The sequence below is a fragment of the Nomascus leucogenys genome, chromosome 8, assembly GCF_006542625.1.
Source record: "Nomascus leucogenys isolate Asia chromosome 8, Asia_NLE_v1, whole genome shotgun sequence".
Taxonomy (NCBI): domain Eukaryota; kingdom Metazoa; phylum Chordata; class Mammalia; order Primates; family Hylobatidae; genus Nomascus; species Nomascus leucogenys.
Window position 1 is genome coordinate 78,923,410 of NC_044388.1, and position 15,195 is coordinate 78,938,604.

At 47.2% G+C, this 15,195-nt stretch overlaps 1 protein-coding gene across 1 annotated transcript; it reads right to left on the reverse strand.

Moving 5' to 3' along the window:
• Window positions 1-11,508: 11,508 nt before the first annotated feature.
• CCIN (calicin) lies at window positions 11,509-13,459 on the reverse strand. The gene has a single exon (XM_030817465.1). It carries the CDS (start codon window positions 13,338-13,340, stop codon window positions 11,574-11,576), a length of 1,767 nt encoding a protein of 588 aa, XP_030673325.1. The 5' UTR covers window positions 13,341-13,459; the 3' UTR covers window positions 11,509-11,573.
• Between the last annotated feature and the right edge of the window lie 1,736 nt (window positions 13,460-15,195).

The following is a 15,195-nucleotide window of genomic DNA, read 5'->3' on the forward strand; positions in this document are numbered from 1 at the left end:
ATTCTACTTTTTTGGTACCCGTTAACCATTCCCTTCCTTCCATTAACCATTCCATTAACACTTCCTCCCTTCCTCCTCCCCCTACTACCCTTCCCAGTCTCTGGTAATCATCCTTCTACTGTCTATCTCCATGATTTTTAGCTCCCACAAATAAGAAAAAACATGCTGTTTGTATTTCATTTCTTTTTTTTTCTTTTTTTTTTTTTTTTTTTGAGACAGAGTCTTACTCTGTCGCCCAGGCTGGAGTGCAGTGTCTCAATCTTGGCTCACTGCAAACTCCGCATCCTGGGTTCGAGCAATTTCCCCGCCTCAGCCTCTTGAGTAGCTGGGATTACAGGCATGCACCGCCATACCTGGGTAATTTTTGTATTTTTAGTACAGACGGAGTTTCATCATGTTGGCCAGGCTGGTCTTGAACTCCTGACCTCAGGTGATCCACCTGCCTCAGTCTCCCAAAGTGCTGGAATTACAGGCGTGAGCCACCACGCCCAGCCCAAAGTTTGTATTTCTGTGCCTGCGTTATTTCACTTAACATAATGACCTCCAGCTCCATCTACATTGTTGAAAATGACAGGATCGCTTTCTTTTTTTATGGTGAATAGTACTCCATTGTGTACATGTACCACATTCCCTTTATCCATTTGTCTGTTGATGGACACTTAGGTTGCTTCCAAATCTTGGCTATTGTGAATAACGCTGCAATAAACAGGAGTGCAGATATTTTTTTATCTACTGATTTCCTTTCTTTTGGGTATATATCTAGGAGTGCAACTGCTGGATCATATGGTAGCTCTTTTTTGGTTTTTTGAGGAACCTCCCAAGTGTTGTCTATAGAGATTGTACTAATTTACATTCCCACCAACAGTGTTCATGGGTTCCCTTTTTCTCCACATCCTCACCAGCGTTTGTTTTTGCCTGTCTTTTGGATAAAAGCCATTTTAATTAGGAATGAGATGATATCTCACTGTAGTTTTGATTTGTATTTCTCTGGTGATCAATGATGTTAAGCACCTTTTTGTATACCTGTTTCCCATTTGCATGTATTCTTTTTTTTTTTTTCTGAGACAGAGTCTTACACTGTTGCCCAGGCTGGGGTGAAGTGGCGCGATCTCCGCTTACTACAACCTCCACCCCTCAGGTTCAAGTGATTCTCCTGCCTCAGCATCCTGAGCAGCTGGGATTACAGGTGCCCGCCACCATGCCCAGCTAATTTTTTGTATTTTTAGTAGAATGGTGTTTCACTATGTTGACCAGGCTGGTCTTGAACTCCCGACCTCGTGATCCACCTGCCTCAGCCTCCCAAAGTGCTGGGATTATAGGCGTGACCCACTGCGCCCAGCCTGCATGTCTTCTTTTGAGAAATGTCTATTTGGATCTTTTGCCCATTTTTAATTGATTAGATTTTTTTTCCTATAGAGTTGTTTGAGTTTCTTATATATTCTCCTTAGTCTCTTGTCAGATGAGTAGTTCTGCAAATATTTTATCCCATTCTGTGAGTTGTCTCTTCACTTTGCTTTGTTGTTTCCTCTGCTGTGCAGAAGCTTTTTAATTTGATGTGTCCATTTTTACTTTGGTTGCTTGTGCTTGTGGGCTTTTACTCAAGAAACCTTTGCCCAGTCCAATGTCCTGTAGTTTCCCCAGTGTTTTCTTGTATTAATTTCATAGTTTGAGGTCTCAGATTTAAGTCTTTCATCCATTTTGATTTGATTTTTGTATATGATGAGAGATGGGGATCTAGTTTCATTCTTCTGCCTATGGATATCCAGTTTTCCTAGCAGTATTTATTGAAGAGACCATCCTTTCCCCAATGTATGTTCTTGGCACTTTTGTCAAAAATGAGTTTACTGCAGATGTATGAATTTATTTCTGGGTTCTCTATTCTGTTCCACTGGTCTATGTGTCTGTTTTAATGCCAGTGCCATCCATTTTGGTCACATTTGGTTATAGTGTATGCTGAGACGAGCTCGGTCGGGGAGACCCTAACCCAGCGGTGCTACAGGAATTAAAGACACACACACAGAAATATAGAGGTGTGAAGTGGGAAATCAGGGGTCTCACAGCCTTCAGAGCTGAGAGCCCCAAACAGAGATTTACCCATGAATTTATTAACAGCAAAAGAGTCATTAGCATTGTTTCTATAGATATTAAATTAACTAAAAGTATCCCTTATGGGAAACGAAGGGATGGACCGAATTAAAGGAATAGGTTGGGCTAGTTAACTGCAGCAGGAGCATGTCCTTAAGGCACAGATCGCTCATGCTGTTGTTTGTGGCTTAAGAATGCCTTTAAGCAGTTTTCTGCCCTGAGCAGACCAGGTGTTCCTTGCCCTCATTCCCGTAAACCCACAACCTTCCAGTGTGGGCATTAGGGCCATTATGAACGTGTTACAGTGCTGCAGAGATTTTGTTTATGGCCAGTTTTGGGGCCAGTTTATGGCCAGATTTTGGGCGGCCTGCTCCCAACAAGTGTAGATTAAGTCCAATGTTTGTTGATTGGCTTTCTGTCTGGAAGATCGGTCTGGTGCTAAAAGTGGGGTGTTGAAGTCACCAGCTCTTATTATATTGGGGTCTATCACTCTCTTTAACACTAGTAAATTGGTTTGTATTAATTTTGTCTGGGTCCTCCTGTGTTAGGTGCATACATGTTTGCAATTGTTATATCCTCTTACTAAATTGACCCATTTATCATTATATAATGGCCTTCTTTGTCTCTTCTTATAGTTTTTGTCTTGAAATCTATTTTGTCTAAGTATAGCTACGCCTGCTCTTTTCTGGGTTTCCATTGGCATGGAATATCTTTTTCCATCCCTTTATTTTCAGTCTATGTGTGTCTTTTTTTTTTTTTTTTTTTTTTTTAGATGGGTTCTCACTCTGTTGCCCAGGCTGGAATGTGCAGTGGCATGATCTTGGCTCACTGCAACCTCTGCCTCCCAGGTTCAACCAATTCTCATGCCTCAGCCTCCCGAGTACCTAGGATTACAGGCATGTGCCACTGTGCCTGGCTAATTTTTTATATTTTTAGTAGAGATGGGGTTTCACCATGTTGGCCAGGTCTCAAACTCCTGACCTCAAGCAGTCCGCCTGCCTCGGCCTCTCAAAGTGCTGGAATTACAGGCGTGAGCCACCGCACCTGGCCCACTCTAAGTCTTTTGATTGGTGATAGGGTTTGGCTCTGCGTTCCCACCCAAATCTCATGTTGAATTGTGAACCCCACACGTTGGAGGAGAGGCCCTGTGTAGGGTGATTGGATCAACGGGTGGACTTCCCCCTTGCTGTTCTCATGACAGTGAATGAGTTCTCATTAGATGGTTGCTTTAAAAGTGTGCAGCACCTCCCACTTTGTTCTTTCTCTTCCTCCTGCTCCACCATGGTAAGAAGGCTTGTTTCCCTTTCACCTTCTGCCAGAATTCTAAGTTTCCTGAGGCTTCCCAGACATGCTTCCTGTACAGCCTGAGGAACTGTGAGTCAATTGAACTTATTTTCTTCATAAATTACCCAGTTTCAGGTAGATCTTTATAGCAGTATGAGGACAGACTAACAAAATTGGTGAGTTCGGTCCCTTAACATTCAATGTTATGCCAGGCACAGTGGCTCATGCCTGTAATCTCAGCACTTTGAGAGGCCGAGGTGGGCGGATCTTGAGGTCAGGAGATCAAGACCATCCTGGCTAACATGGTGAAACCCCGTCTCTACTAAAAATACAAAAAATTGCCGGGCGTGGTGGCAGGCGCCTGTAGTCCCAGCTACTCAGGAGACTGAGGCAGGAGAACCATTTGAACCTGGGAGGCGGAGGTTGCAGTGAGCTGACATCGCGCCATTGCACTCCAGCCTGGGCAACAGAGCCAGACTCTGTCTCAAAAAAAAAAAAAAAAAAAATTCAATGTTATTATTGATAAGTAAGAACTTACTCCTGCCAGTTTGTTATTTGTTTTCTGGTTGTTTTGTGGTCTTCTCTTCCTTCTTTTCTTCCTTCCTGTCTTCCTTTTAGTGAAGGTAATTTTCTCTGTGGTATGATTTAATTTCTTGCTTTTTATTTTTTGTGTATCTGTTGTATGTTTTCTGATTTCATATTATCCTGAGGCTTGCAAATACTTTTAACCCATTATTTTAAGCTGATAACTCAACACTGTTTGCATAAACAAATAAACTTACAAGCAAAAAGAAAACTAATAAAAACTCTTTGTCCCTCTGCTTTTTTTTTTTTGAGACAGAGTCTCAGTCTATCGCCCAGGCTGGAGTGCCAGTGGCACAATCTTGGCTCACTGCAACCTCTGTCTCCTGGGTTCAAGTGATTCTTCTGCCTCAGCCTCCCAAGTAGCTGAGATTCCAGGCTTGTGCCACCACACCCAGCTAATTTTTGCATTTTTGGTAGAGATGGGGTTTTCACCATATTGGCCAGGTTGGTCTCGAACTCCTGACCTCAGGCGATCTGCCCGCCTCAGCCTCCCAAAGTGCTGGGATTACAGGCATGAGCCACTGCGCCCGGCCTGTCCCTCTGCTTTTTAACTTTTTTTTTTTTTTTTTGAGACAGGGTCTTGCTTTGTCCACTCAAGCTGGAGTGCAGTGGCAGCTGGGACTACAGGTGTGCTCCACAACGCCCAACTAAGTTTTGTATTTTTAGTAGAGATGGGGTTTCACCATGTTGGCCAAGCTGGTCTCAAACTCCTGACCTCAAGTGATCTGCCCGCCTCGGCCTCCCAAAGTGCTGGGATTACAGGCGTGAGCCTCTGCGCCCGGCCAATAGTCTCTCTTTTTCTGTATACTTACTATTACCAGTGAGTTTTGCATCTTCAGGTGATTTCTTTTTGCTCATTAACATCCTTTTCTTTCTGACTGAAGTATTTCCTTTAGCATTTCTTGTAGGAAAGTTCTGGTGTTGATGAAATCTCTCAGCTGTTGTTTGTTTTGGAAAGTATTTCTTTTCCTTTTCTTTTCTTTTCTTTTTTTTTTTGAGACAGAGTCTCATTCTGTCGCCCGGACTGGAGTGTATTGATGTGATCTCTGCTCACTGCAACCTCTGCCCTCCGGGTTCAAATGATTGATTCTCCTGCCTCAGCCTCCTGAGTAGCTAGGACTCACAGGCATGAGCCACTGCACCCAGCCTGTTTGGGAAGGTATTTCTCCTTCATGTTTGAAGGATATTTTCTCCAGACATACTATGCTAGGGTAATTTTTGTTTTCCCCTTCAGCGCTTTAAGTATGTCATGCCACTCTTTCCTGGCCTATAATGTTTCCACTGAAAAATCTGCTGCCAGAAGTATTGGAGCTCCCTTGTATGTTATTTGTTTTCTCTTGATGCTTTTAGTATCCTTTCTTTGTCCTTGACCTTTGAGAGTTGGATTATTAAGTAGCTTGAGGTAGTTTTCTTCGGGTTAAATCTGCTTGGTATTCTATAACCTTCTTGTAGTTGAATATTGATATTCTCTAGGTTTGGGGAATTCTCTATTATCCCTTTGAATAAACTTTCTACTTTTTTTTTTTTTTTTTTTTTTGGAGACAGAGTCTCGCTCTGTCGCCCAGGCTGGAGTGCAGTGGCGCGATCTTGGCTCACTGCAAGCTCCGCCTCCCGGGTTCACGCCATTCTCCTGCCTCAGCCTCTCCGAGTAGCTGGGACTACAGGCGCCCGCCACCACGCCCGGCTAATTTTTTGTATTTTTAGTAGAGACGGGGTTTCACCGTGGTCTCGATCTCCTGACCTCGTGATCCGCCCGCCTCAGCCTCCCAAAGTGCTGGGATTACAAGCGTGAGCCACCGCGCCCGGCTTAAACTTTCTACTTCTATCTCTTTCTCTACCTCCTCTTTAAGGCCAATAACTGTTAGATTTGCCCTTTTGAGGCAATTTTCTAGATCTTGTAGGTGTGCTTCATTTTTTTTGTTTGTTTGTTTGAGATGGAGTTTCACTCTGCCACCTAGGCTGGAGTACAGTGGCGCAATCTTGACTCACTGCAATCTCTGCCTCCCAGGTTCAAGTGATTCTCCTGCCTCAGCCTCCTGAGTAGCTGGGATTATAGGCATGCACTACCACGCCTGGCTAAGTTTTGTATTTTTAGTAGAGACAAGAGTTCACCATGTCGGCCAGGCTGGTCTCGAACTCCTGACCTTAGGTGATCTGCCCACCTCAGCTTCCCAAAATGTTGGGATTATAGGCATCAGCCACTGTGCCCAACTGTGCTTCATTTTTATTCCTTTTTTTGTCTTCTCTGACTGTATATTTTCTTTTCTTTTTTTTTGAGACAGTCTCTTTCTCACCCGGGCCGGAATGCAGTGGTGCAATCTTGGCTCATTGCAAACTGCCTCCCTGGTTGAAGTGATTCTCATGCCTCAGCCTCCTGAGTAACTGGGACTACAGACGTGCACCACCATGCCCAGCTAATTTTTCTGTATTTTTAGTAGAGATGGGGTTTTGCCATGTTGGCCAGGCTGGTCTCAAACTCCTGGCCTCAAGTGATCCACCTGCCTCGGCCTCCCAAAGTGCTGGGATTACAGGCATGAGCCACCGTGCCCAGCCAAGTTTTAATTATTCTTATAATTTATTTATAATATTTATTTTAATTATTCTTAATTTATAATTTCTTATTATAAAAGCAGAAATTCTGAAGTTGAAAAATGCAATTGACAACTTAAGAATGCATCAGTCTATTAATAGCAGAATTGATCAAGCAGAATTAGTGAGCTTCAAGACAAGTTATTTGAAAATACAGAGGCTGGGTGCAGTGGCCCATGCCTATAATCCCAGCACTTCGGAGGCCAAGGCAGGCAGATCACTTGAGGCCAGGAGTTTGAGACCAGCTTGGCCAACATGGCAAAACCCCGTCTCTACTAAAAATACAAAAAAATTAGCTGAGCGTGGTTGTGGGTGCCTGTAATCCCAGCTACTCAGGAGGCTGAGGCAAGAGAATTGCTTGAGTCAGGGAGGTGGAGGCTGCAGTAAGCCGAGATTGCGCCACTGCACTCCAGCCTGGGCAACAAGAAACAAGAGCAAAACTCCGTCTCAAAAGAAAAAAAAAAAAAGAATAGTTAAAACTTCTTTTAGGGCCTGGCGCGGTGGCTCATGCTTGTAATCCCAGCACTTTGGGAGGTAAGGCAAGCAGATCACCCGAGGTTGGGGGTTCAAGACCAGCCTGATCAAAGATGAAGAAACCCCGTCTCTACTAAAAATACAAAATTAGCCGGGTCTGCTCGCACATGCCTGTAATCCCAGTTACTCAGGAGGCTGAGGCAGGAGAATCGCTTGAACCCAGGAGGGAGAGGTTGCGGTGAGCTGAGATCACACCATTTAGATCAGCTTGTTGCTTGGGCATGGGCAGCTTGGGCAACAAGAGTGAAACTCCGTCTCAAAAAAAAAACAAAAAAACCAACTTCTTTTAAATTATTTCGGTCTCTTTGTTAAATTTATCTGATAGAATTCTGAATTCCTTCTCTGTGTTATCTTGAATTTTGTTGAGTTTCCTCAAAACAGCTATTTTGAATTCTCTGTCTGAAAGGTCACATATCTCTGTTTCTCCAGGATTGGTCCCTGGTGCCTTAATGTTTGTTTGATGAGGTCATGTTTTCTTGGATGGTCTTGATGCTTATGGATATTTGTCAGTGTTTGGGCATTGAAGGGTTAGGTATTTACTGCAGTGTTTGCAGTCTGGGGTTGTTTGAATCCGTTCTTCTTGGGAAGGCTTTCCAAGTATTTGAAAGGACTTGGGTGTTGTGATCTAAGCCACATCTGCATTAGGGTGCACCCTACGCCCAGTAATGCTGCTCATAGAAATACCTCCTTGGTGGTCCTGGATAAGATCTAAAAGAATTCTCTGGATTACTAGGCAGGGGCTCTTGTTCTCTTCCCTTACCTTCCCCCAAACATATGGAGTCTCTCTCTGTGTGTTGAGCCGCCTGGAGCTGGGGTGGAGTGACACAAGCAACTCTGTGGCCACCATCACTGGAAGTGCTCTGGGTCAGACCTGAAGCCAGCACAGCCCTGGGGCTTACCCAAGGCCCTCTGTAACCACTACCAAGCTACTGCCTATGTTTGTTCAAGGCCCTAGGGCTCTTCAATCAGCAGGCTGTAAAGCCAGTCAGGCTTCTGTCCTTCCCTTCAGCACAGTGAGTTCCCCCAGGCCCTGGGTAGATCCAGAGAGGTGTCCTATTGCACTGCTGCTGAGCCATCACACAGTTCTTCCCACTCTTCCCTCCCCTTTCCATAAGCAGAGGAGCCTCACCCCCTAGCCACCACCACAAGCCCACAGGGAGTACTGCCAGGCTACCGCTGATGTTCAGTTAAGACCCAAGTGCTCTTTTTTTTTTTTTATTTACTTATTTTTTGAGACAGAGTCTCTCTCTTTTGCTCAGGCTGGAGTGATCTCAGCTCACTGCAACCCCTGCCTCCTGGGTTCAAGCGATTCTCTTGCCTAAGCCTCCTGAGTAGCTGGGATTACAGGCACGTGCCACCACACACAGTTAATTTTTGTATTTTTAGTAGAGACAGGGTTTCATGATGTTGCCCAGGCTCGTCTTGAACTTCTGACCTCAAGTGATCCACCCACCTTGGACTCCCAAAGTGTTGGGATTACAGGCGTGAGCCACTGCACCTGGGCCCAAGTGCTGTTCAGTCAGCTGTAGTGAATGCTGCCAGGCCTGGCCTGGGACTCACCCTTCAGGGCAGTGGGCTTCCCTCTGGCCCGGTGTAGGTTCAGAAATGACATTTAAGAGCCAAGGCCTGGAACTGGGGAACCTAACAGCCTGCTTGGTGCTCTACCCCACTGTGGCCAAGCTGGTACTTAAGGTGCAAGACAAAGTCCCCTTTACTTTTCCTTCTGCTTTTCTCAAGCAGAAGGAATCTCTCCCTGAGGTCACCACAGCTGGGAATGTGCTGGGTCTCACCTGGAGCCAGTACGTCTCTGAGTCTCACCCTAGGCTCACAGCTTACTACCTGGGTATCGCTGCTGGATTTTCAGGGTCCAAGGGCTCCTTAATCAGCAGGTGATGAATCTTGCCCGGATTGGATTCTTCTCTTCAAAGCAGCAGGTTCCCTTCTGGCCCAGGGTGTATCTAGAAATGGGTAGGGACTAGGGCCCGTAATAGAGGCTTTCTGACTCTGACTAGTGCCCTATCCTACTGTGGCTGAGCTGATATCCAAGATGCAAGACAGAGTCCCCTTTAGTTTTCTCTCCTGTCCCCAAGCAGAAGGAAGAGGTTTCTTTTGTAGCTGTGAGCTGTCCTGCCTGCGGTTGGAGAAGGGGTGATGCAAGCACTCCCTTAGCTGGCTGGCTGGTATCTCAGTAGGTTGCATGTCCCCCAAGTCCAATGGCTCTAAGCCCAGTTCAGCACCAGGACTTGCCTAGGAATTGTAATCCTTGTGGCCTTCAAGTTCACTCAGGGCCCCGTCTCTACTAAAATACAAAAATTAGCTGGGCGTGGTGGCGCATGCCTGTAATCCTAGCTATTGGGGAGGCTGAGGCAGGAGAATGACTTGAACCCAGGAGGTGGAGGTTGCAGTGAGCTGATTGTGCCACTGCACTCCAGCCTGGGTGACAGAGCAAGACTCTGTCTCAAAAAAAAAAAAAAAAAAAAGAAATTAACCATCACAAAAATGATTCCATTTTAGACCATTTGAATGCATAGTGAGCCCCGCCAACAGTTCTGAGACTCTGAGAACAGAAAAAGTCCAAGCGGTGAAGGTCTGGGATTGGAAAGGAGCCTAGCCAGGACTTCCAGGACAGTAGAGGCCAAGGGAGAGAACAGTGTGAGGCGAGCCCCTGGCCTGGGTGGGGTGACAGGGATGAGGAGAGCACTTGACAGCCTATCAGGAAACAGCCCTGGATTCTCGGCGGGACAGAGATTAACCTGTGTAGAATTCCTCCTCAGCACTCTCCCAGGGCAGATCAAGGGCCACACAATTATTTCTGAAGGGTACTGGGTGAGAGATTAAGACAGAGTTCCCACCTTTTAAAGTAACAAATGCCGGGCACAGTGACTCACGCCTGTAATCTCAGCACTTTGGGAGACCGAGATGGGAGGATTGCTTGAGCCCTGGAGTTCAAGACCAGCCTGGGAAACAGAGTGAGACCACATCACTACAAAAAATTTAAAAACAACAACAACAACAACAACAAAAAACTACCCAGGTGTGGTGGCAAGCACCTGTAGTCCCAGCTACTCAGTAGGCCAAGGTGGGAGGATCCCTTGAGCCCAGGAGTCTGAGGTTGCAGTGAGCTATGATTGCACCACTGCAGTCCAGCCTGGATGACAAAGTGAGATCCCATCTCAACAACAACAACATCAAAAGAGCAAAAATAGATCTTAGTTAGGAGAAAGGCAGGAATAAATGCTTATAAATTACTATATGATAGATGCTGGCGGTGACAGGGGATAAGGAGGTGGCCAGGGCAGCAGAGGGCAAGCACTGAAAAGATAGAAGGGAGGCTAGTCATATGTGATTGGGAAGCCCCAGAAAAGTGATTTTTGTTGGGACCCTAAAGGGCTACACACTAAGAATAAAGGTGGAAATAGTCTAAAGCCTAACTTTGAATCATATAATGCCTTGATTGAATTAAAGCGATCCAGGCTTCCTAGCACCCTTAGTCTAGCTGCCTGCCAAATGCAAAAGTAGATTCTGTTTTTTTTTTTTTTTTGAGATGGACTTTCACTCTTGTCGCCCAGACTGGAGTGCAGCGGCGTGATCTCGGCTCACTGCAAGCTCTGCTTCCCGGGTTCAAGCGATTTTCCTGCCTCAGCCTTCCAAGTAGCTGGGATTACAGGTGTGAGCCACCACCCCCGGCCTTATTATTATTTTTTTTATACTAGAAACAAGATCTCACTTTATTGCCTAGGCTGGTCTCAAACTCCTGGGCTCAGGTGATCCTTCTGCCTCAGCCTTCTGAAGTGTTGGGATTATAGGCATGAGCCACTGTGCCCGGCCAGGATATGTTTCTTTCTTCTCCATTTACTGGCCTGTCTTTTATCCCCAGTCCCTCAGACTCATATTCCTGGAGAAAGTTCTCAATGTACTTGGCTTAGTAGAAGCAATTGTAAGGAACCTCCAACTTTCCCACAAATGAGACACAAACTACCGTAGCTGCATGGGCAAATACAGAAGCGAAGTAACCTTGCCTCCCCTGTTCCTTCTGCCTTCTTTTCTGAGTCTTACCCAGGTCACCTTCTCCTTCCTGGCCATGAGGTTCCTCTCTCAGACCTGGGACGGGTCCTCCCCTGCTTTTGTGGAAGACTGGAGGGAAGCAGGTGCTGGATGCTTCACAGCTCTGAGCGGATGTTTACCTGCCGATCTAGCAGGTGCCTGAGAGGTGACCACAGGGGTACAGAACAGGGGACAGACATCGCCTTGGCCAATGCCTGGGAGGGGCCTCAATTCCACCCACCAGGGGTTCCTTTCCAGCCCCTGTTGGTTACCTCCAATGACACAGTGGCCCTGAGTTTCCACCCACTGGGAGCAGCCCTCCCGTAGGATCTCCACCTTCAGGGCCAAGCATGGACTGGAACACTAAGAAGGAAACAACAGGTCATCTTCCTGTCTTTCTCTCATTAAATTGTGAATAATAATGCATTTACTTATTCTCCCATTTAAAATGTTTAAATCCTTTGAAGAATCTTGCAAGGTAGCTTGGCTAGACAGCAGGCAGGACAGTCCAGTGCCTCTGGTGGAGGAGCCAGGGTCTTCCACTCGCCTGTCTTTTGGTCCAGCAAGAAGGCATTTGGATTGATGGTGTAGTCCTTTGTCTGGACATCGCTGGCGGTGGTGACACCCCCACATACAAACACCTTGCTGTCTCCAATGGAGCATATAGCATGGGACACATCCAAGGGGCAGCTGTTGGGCAAGAGAGGCACTGAGGTCGTCGTCTTGCTTGCCTTCACCTTCTGCAGATTGATTTCCACACTCTGCCGGTGGCTGTGCACGCAGAGGATGTTGTCCTGTTGGAAAGAGAGCAGGGGCCGATGGTTGAACTCAATGGGGAAGGTGATACACTGGACCACATCTCCAGTGCTGGTGTCAAAGCAGTCCACTACCCCGACCCGGGAGATATAACCTTTCACCAAGCACCGTCCAGTGACAATGTACAGATGCCTGTCTCCTTTAGTGATCACGGCGGTGCCATCCATGGGGATGCTCATCTTTCCTGCCAGACACCAGACTTCCTTCCGCTCATCATAGCGATAGATGTTGGAGACATACCGCCTTGGGGCAATGCTCCCGCCCACTGAGTACACTGTCCCCCCACAGGTCACCATGGTGTGGAAGACAAGCCCGATGGGCAGGTCAGGCAACTTGGTCCAGGAGTTGTCATCCATGTCATACCGCCAGGCTGTCTTCAGCCCTGAAATCTGCTCAGTGGTGCCACCAGAGATGTAGATGTAGCGACCAGCAGAGGTGGCACTAAGTGCTGCTGCCCGGTAGGGCATGTCTGAGAGCTTCAGCCACAGGTTCTCCTGGATGATATAGGCAAACACTCCATCATTGAACTGGCCGTGGGCCTTCTGGCCACCGAGGATGACCACGGAATCAAGCAGGGCCCCTTTCCGCTGGTAGACCAGCAGGCTGCATGGCCGCTCCTGCTTGCGGTCCATCAGGACATTCTCAATCAGGGTTGCATGGGATGAGGTGTTCTCCATGCCCACCAGCTTGTTGCTGGCAAACACCAGCGTCTTGTTGGAAACAGCATTGAGATTGATGTAATTGAAGAACTTCTTGAAATACTTCTCCCGATCCTCCTTCCGGAAGTACACCCAATTGATGAGTGCGCTGAGAGCCTGGTCTTCATTGAGCACGTGAAGGTTTTCATCACGGAGCAAGCGGCCAAAGATAACAGGTGGACAGCGCATGAAGTGCATGGAGCCCTCAGGACTGGCCCAGTAGTGGAAGTTGTCCCGAATGCCAGAGTAAGCTAAGTCTGATACCTCTTTGAGCTCAAACAGCTCAGCCAAGAAGAGGTAGCGCAAGCAGTTGGCACGGCGGATGGACTTAATAAGGAAGTCATTACAGTGAACTCGAAGGCGTGGTGTGTTGAAATACTGAGCCCCACGAAGCAGTTCCTCCACGTTTTGCTCGGAGATCACCACCTTGCCACTATAGAAGTAGTCCAGAAGCTGGTCCACTGTGACCGGGCTCAGGTAACTGGAGTCAGTGGTGATGAAAAGCTCATCGGTAGTCTTCATGTCATTGCTGGAGATGAGGCTCCTCACCAGCGGGGAGACAGCAGCCAGCACGTTGCAATGTGCAAAGAAGACGTGGTGGTCCACGCTCAGGGCCATGTCCCAGTACTCTTTGCGTTTTCTCTGTCTGTTTAGGTTCTGCAGCACGAAGCTATTGTAGTTTTTCTCAGTGAATTCCAATTTCATGGTGCTTCTTGTCGGCTGAAACAGATCAGCAGCAGGTACTGGAGAACAGACTTTCTCAGGCCTTTGGGATTCAGATTGATGGTTGTTTGCAGAGCAGTTGACCAGGGAGAAGAGAGGGTGGGAGAGAGGATGATGTCATAGAGTGGATGAGGTCATCACAATGCAGGCCTCCCTGAGGCCTGTCTCAGAGGCACTGGACCTTCCTCCCCTCTGATCTCTCCAACCTGCCAAGGCCACATACCCTAGCAGGACCTAAAGCCCTGGGCCCAGAGCTCAGGAGGAACCTCAGGGATGGGCGGCAACTTCCACCTGGGACTTTCAAACCGCAGTTCAAGGCTTCTGAAATGTCAGAGCCAGTCTGGGTGGGGCAGTGGGAGCAGTTTGTGTAGGAGAGATAAGGGGAGGTGGGGAAAGGGAAGAGATTATCAGACCTAGAAGAATCCTCCCATTTTGAGGGAAACTGAGGCCCAGAGAAGAGAAGGCACTTGCCCAAAATCACATAGCCAGTTGGAAGCCGAGCAGGGCTCAGAACCTGAGTAACTTGGCATTCTTCCTACCCTTCTTCCAGAAGGTAGGCTCCTGCCTACCCAGCTTTCCCCAGTCTCTGACTCTCAACTCTCCAAGCACTCTTCCTGCCAAGCCTCCTGGGCATCAGAGAAAAGCCCTGTCCTTTGGCTTCTGACCTTGGTGGCCACAGACATCATTCTCCTTCAAACTGGAGAGGTGGAGGCCACTCCCTGGAGCAGAGATGAAGGAGTTAACCACAAACGGGGGCATGGGAGGGTCTTTAAAGCCCGGATGATTTCAGCTCCATGGCCAACTAGAATGTTCCCCCCACATTTCCAAGTGTCCAGTTAGAAAATGTTGGCTTCAGTGGGTCAGGTTTCTCCATCAAGGGTGGACTTGGGCGAGTTGCTCAGACTTTCTAAACCTTAGTTTCCTCCTCTGTGAGATGGCACTAATATTTGATAGTAGTACCCGCTTCAAAGATTATTATGAGTTTATTTTTATTTTTATTTTTTTGAGACAGAGTCTCGCTCTGTCACCCAGGCTGGAGTGCAGTGGTGTGATCTCAGCTTGAAACCGCCTTTGCAAAATTATGACTGAGACAGTGAACGAGATCAACTTAACTGACTCCATCTTGCTTCTAACTTCCAAGCTGTCCTTGTTCACTCCTTGGCAAAGGCTGAACTAACTTTGGGAGAAACATATATATATATAGTTTATAGTTTAAACAAAGACAGTCCTTTCCCAAAGCAGACCTCCTTCTTGCCTGGGGACTAGATTACCTTTGTAGGACTAACATTAGCCACAAGATTAGAAATTATGGTTTAGGAGTCATGTTGCTGGAGGCTACAAGATTCTAACCCTCCCTAAACTGCTCCTAAGACCAGTGATTGAGATTTTTTTTTTTTTTTTTTTTTAAACAGTTTCGCTCTTGTTGCCCAGGCCGGAGTGCAATGGTGCAATCTCGGCTCACCACAACCTCCAACTCCCGGGTTCAAGCATTTCTCCTGCCTTAGCCTCCTGAGTAGCTGGGATTACAGGCATGCACCACCGCACCTGGCTAATTTTGTATTTTTAGTAGAGGGGGGTTTCTCCATATTGGTCACACTGGTCTCGAACTCCCGACCTCAGGTGATCCACCTGCCTCGGCCTCCCAAAGTGCTGGGATTACAGGCGTGAGCCACCGTGCCAGGCCAGTGCTTGAGATATTTTGCAGACCCTGCACTTGATGGATCAGCTGGCACTACTCAGATTGATAAACTGGCTCATCTGATCTTGTGGCCCCCAGACCCAAGAACTGACTCAGCCCAAGAAGACAGCTCCGACTCCCATGATTTCATCTCTGCCC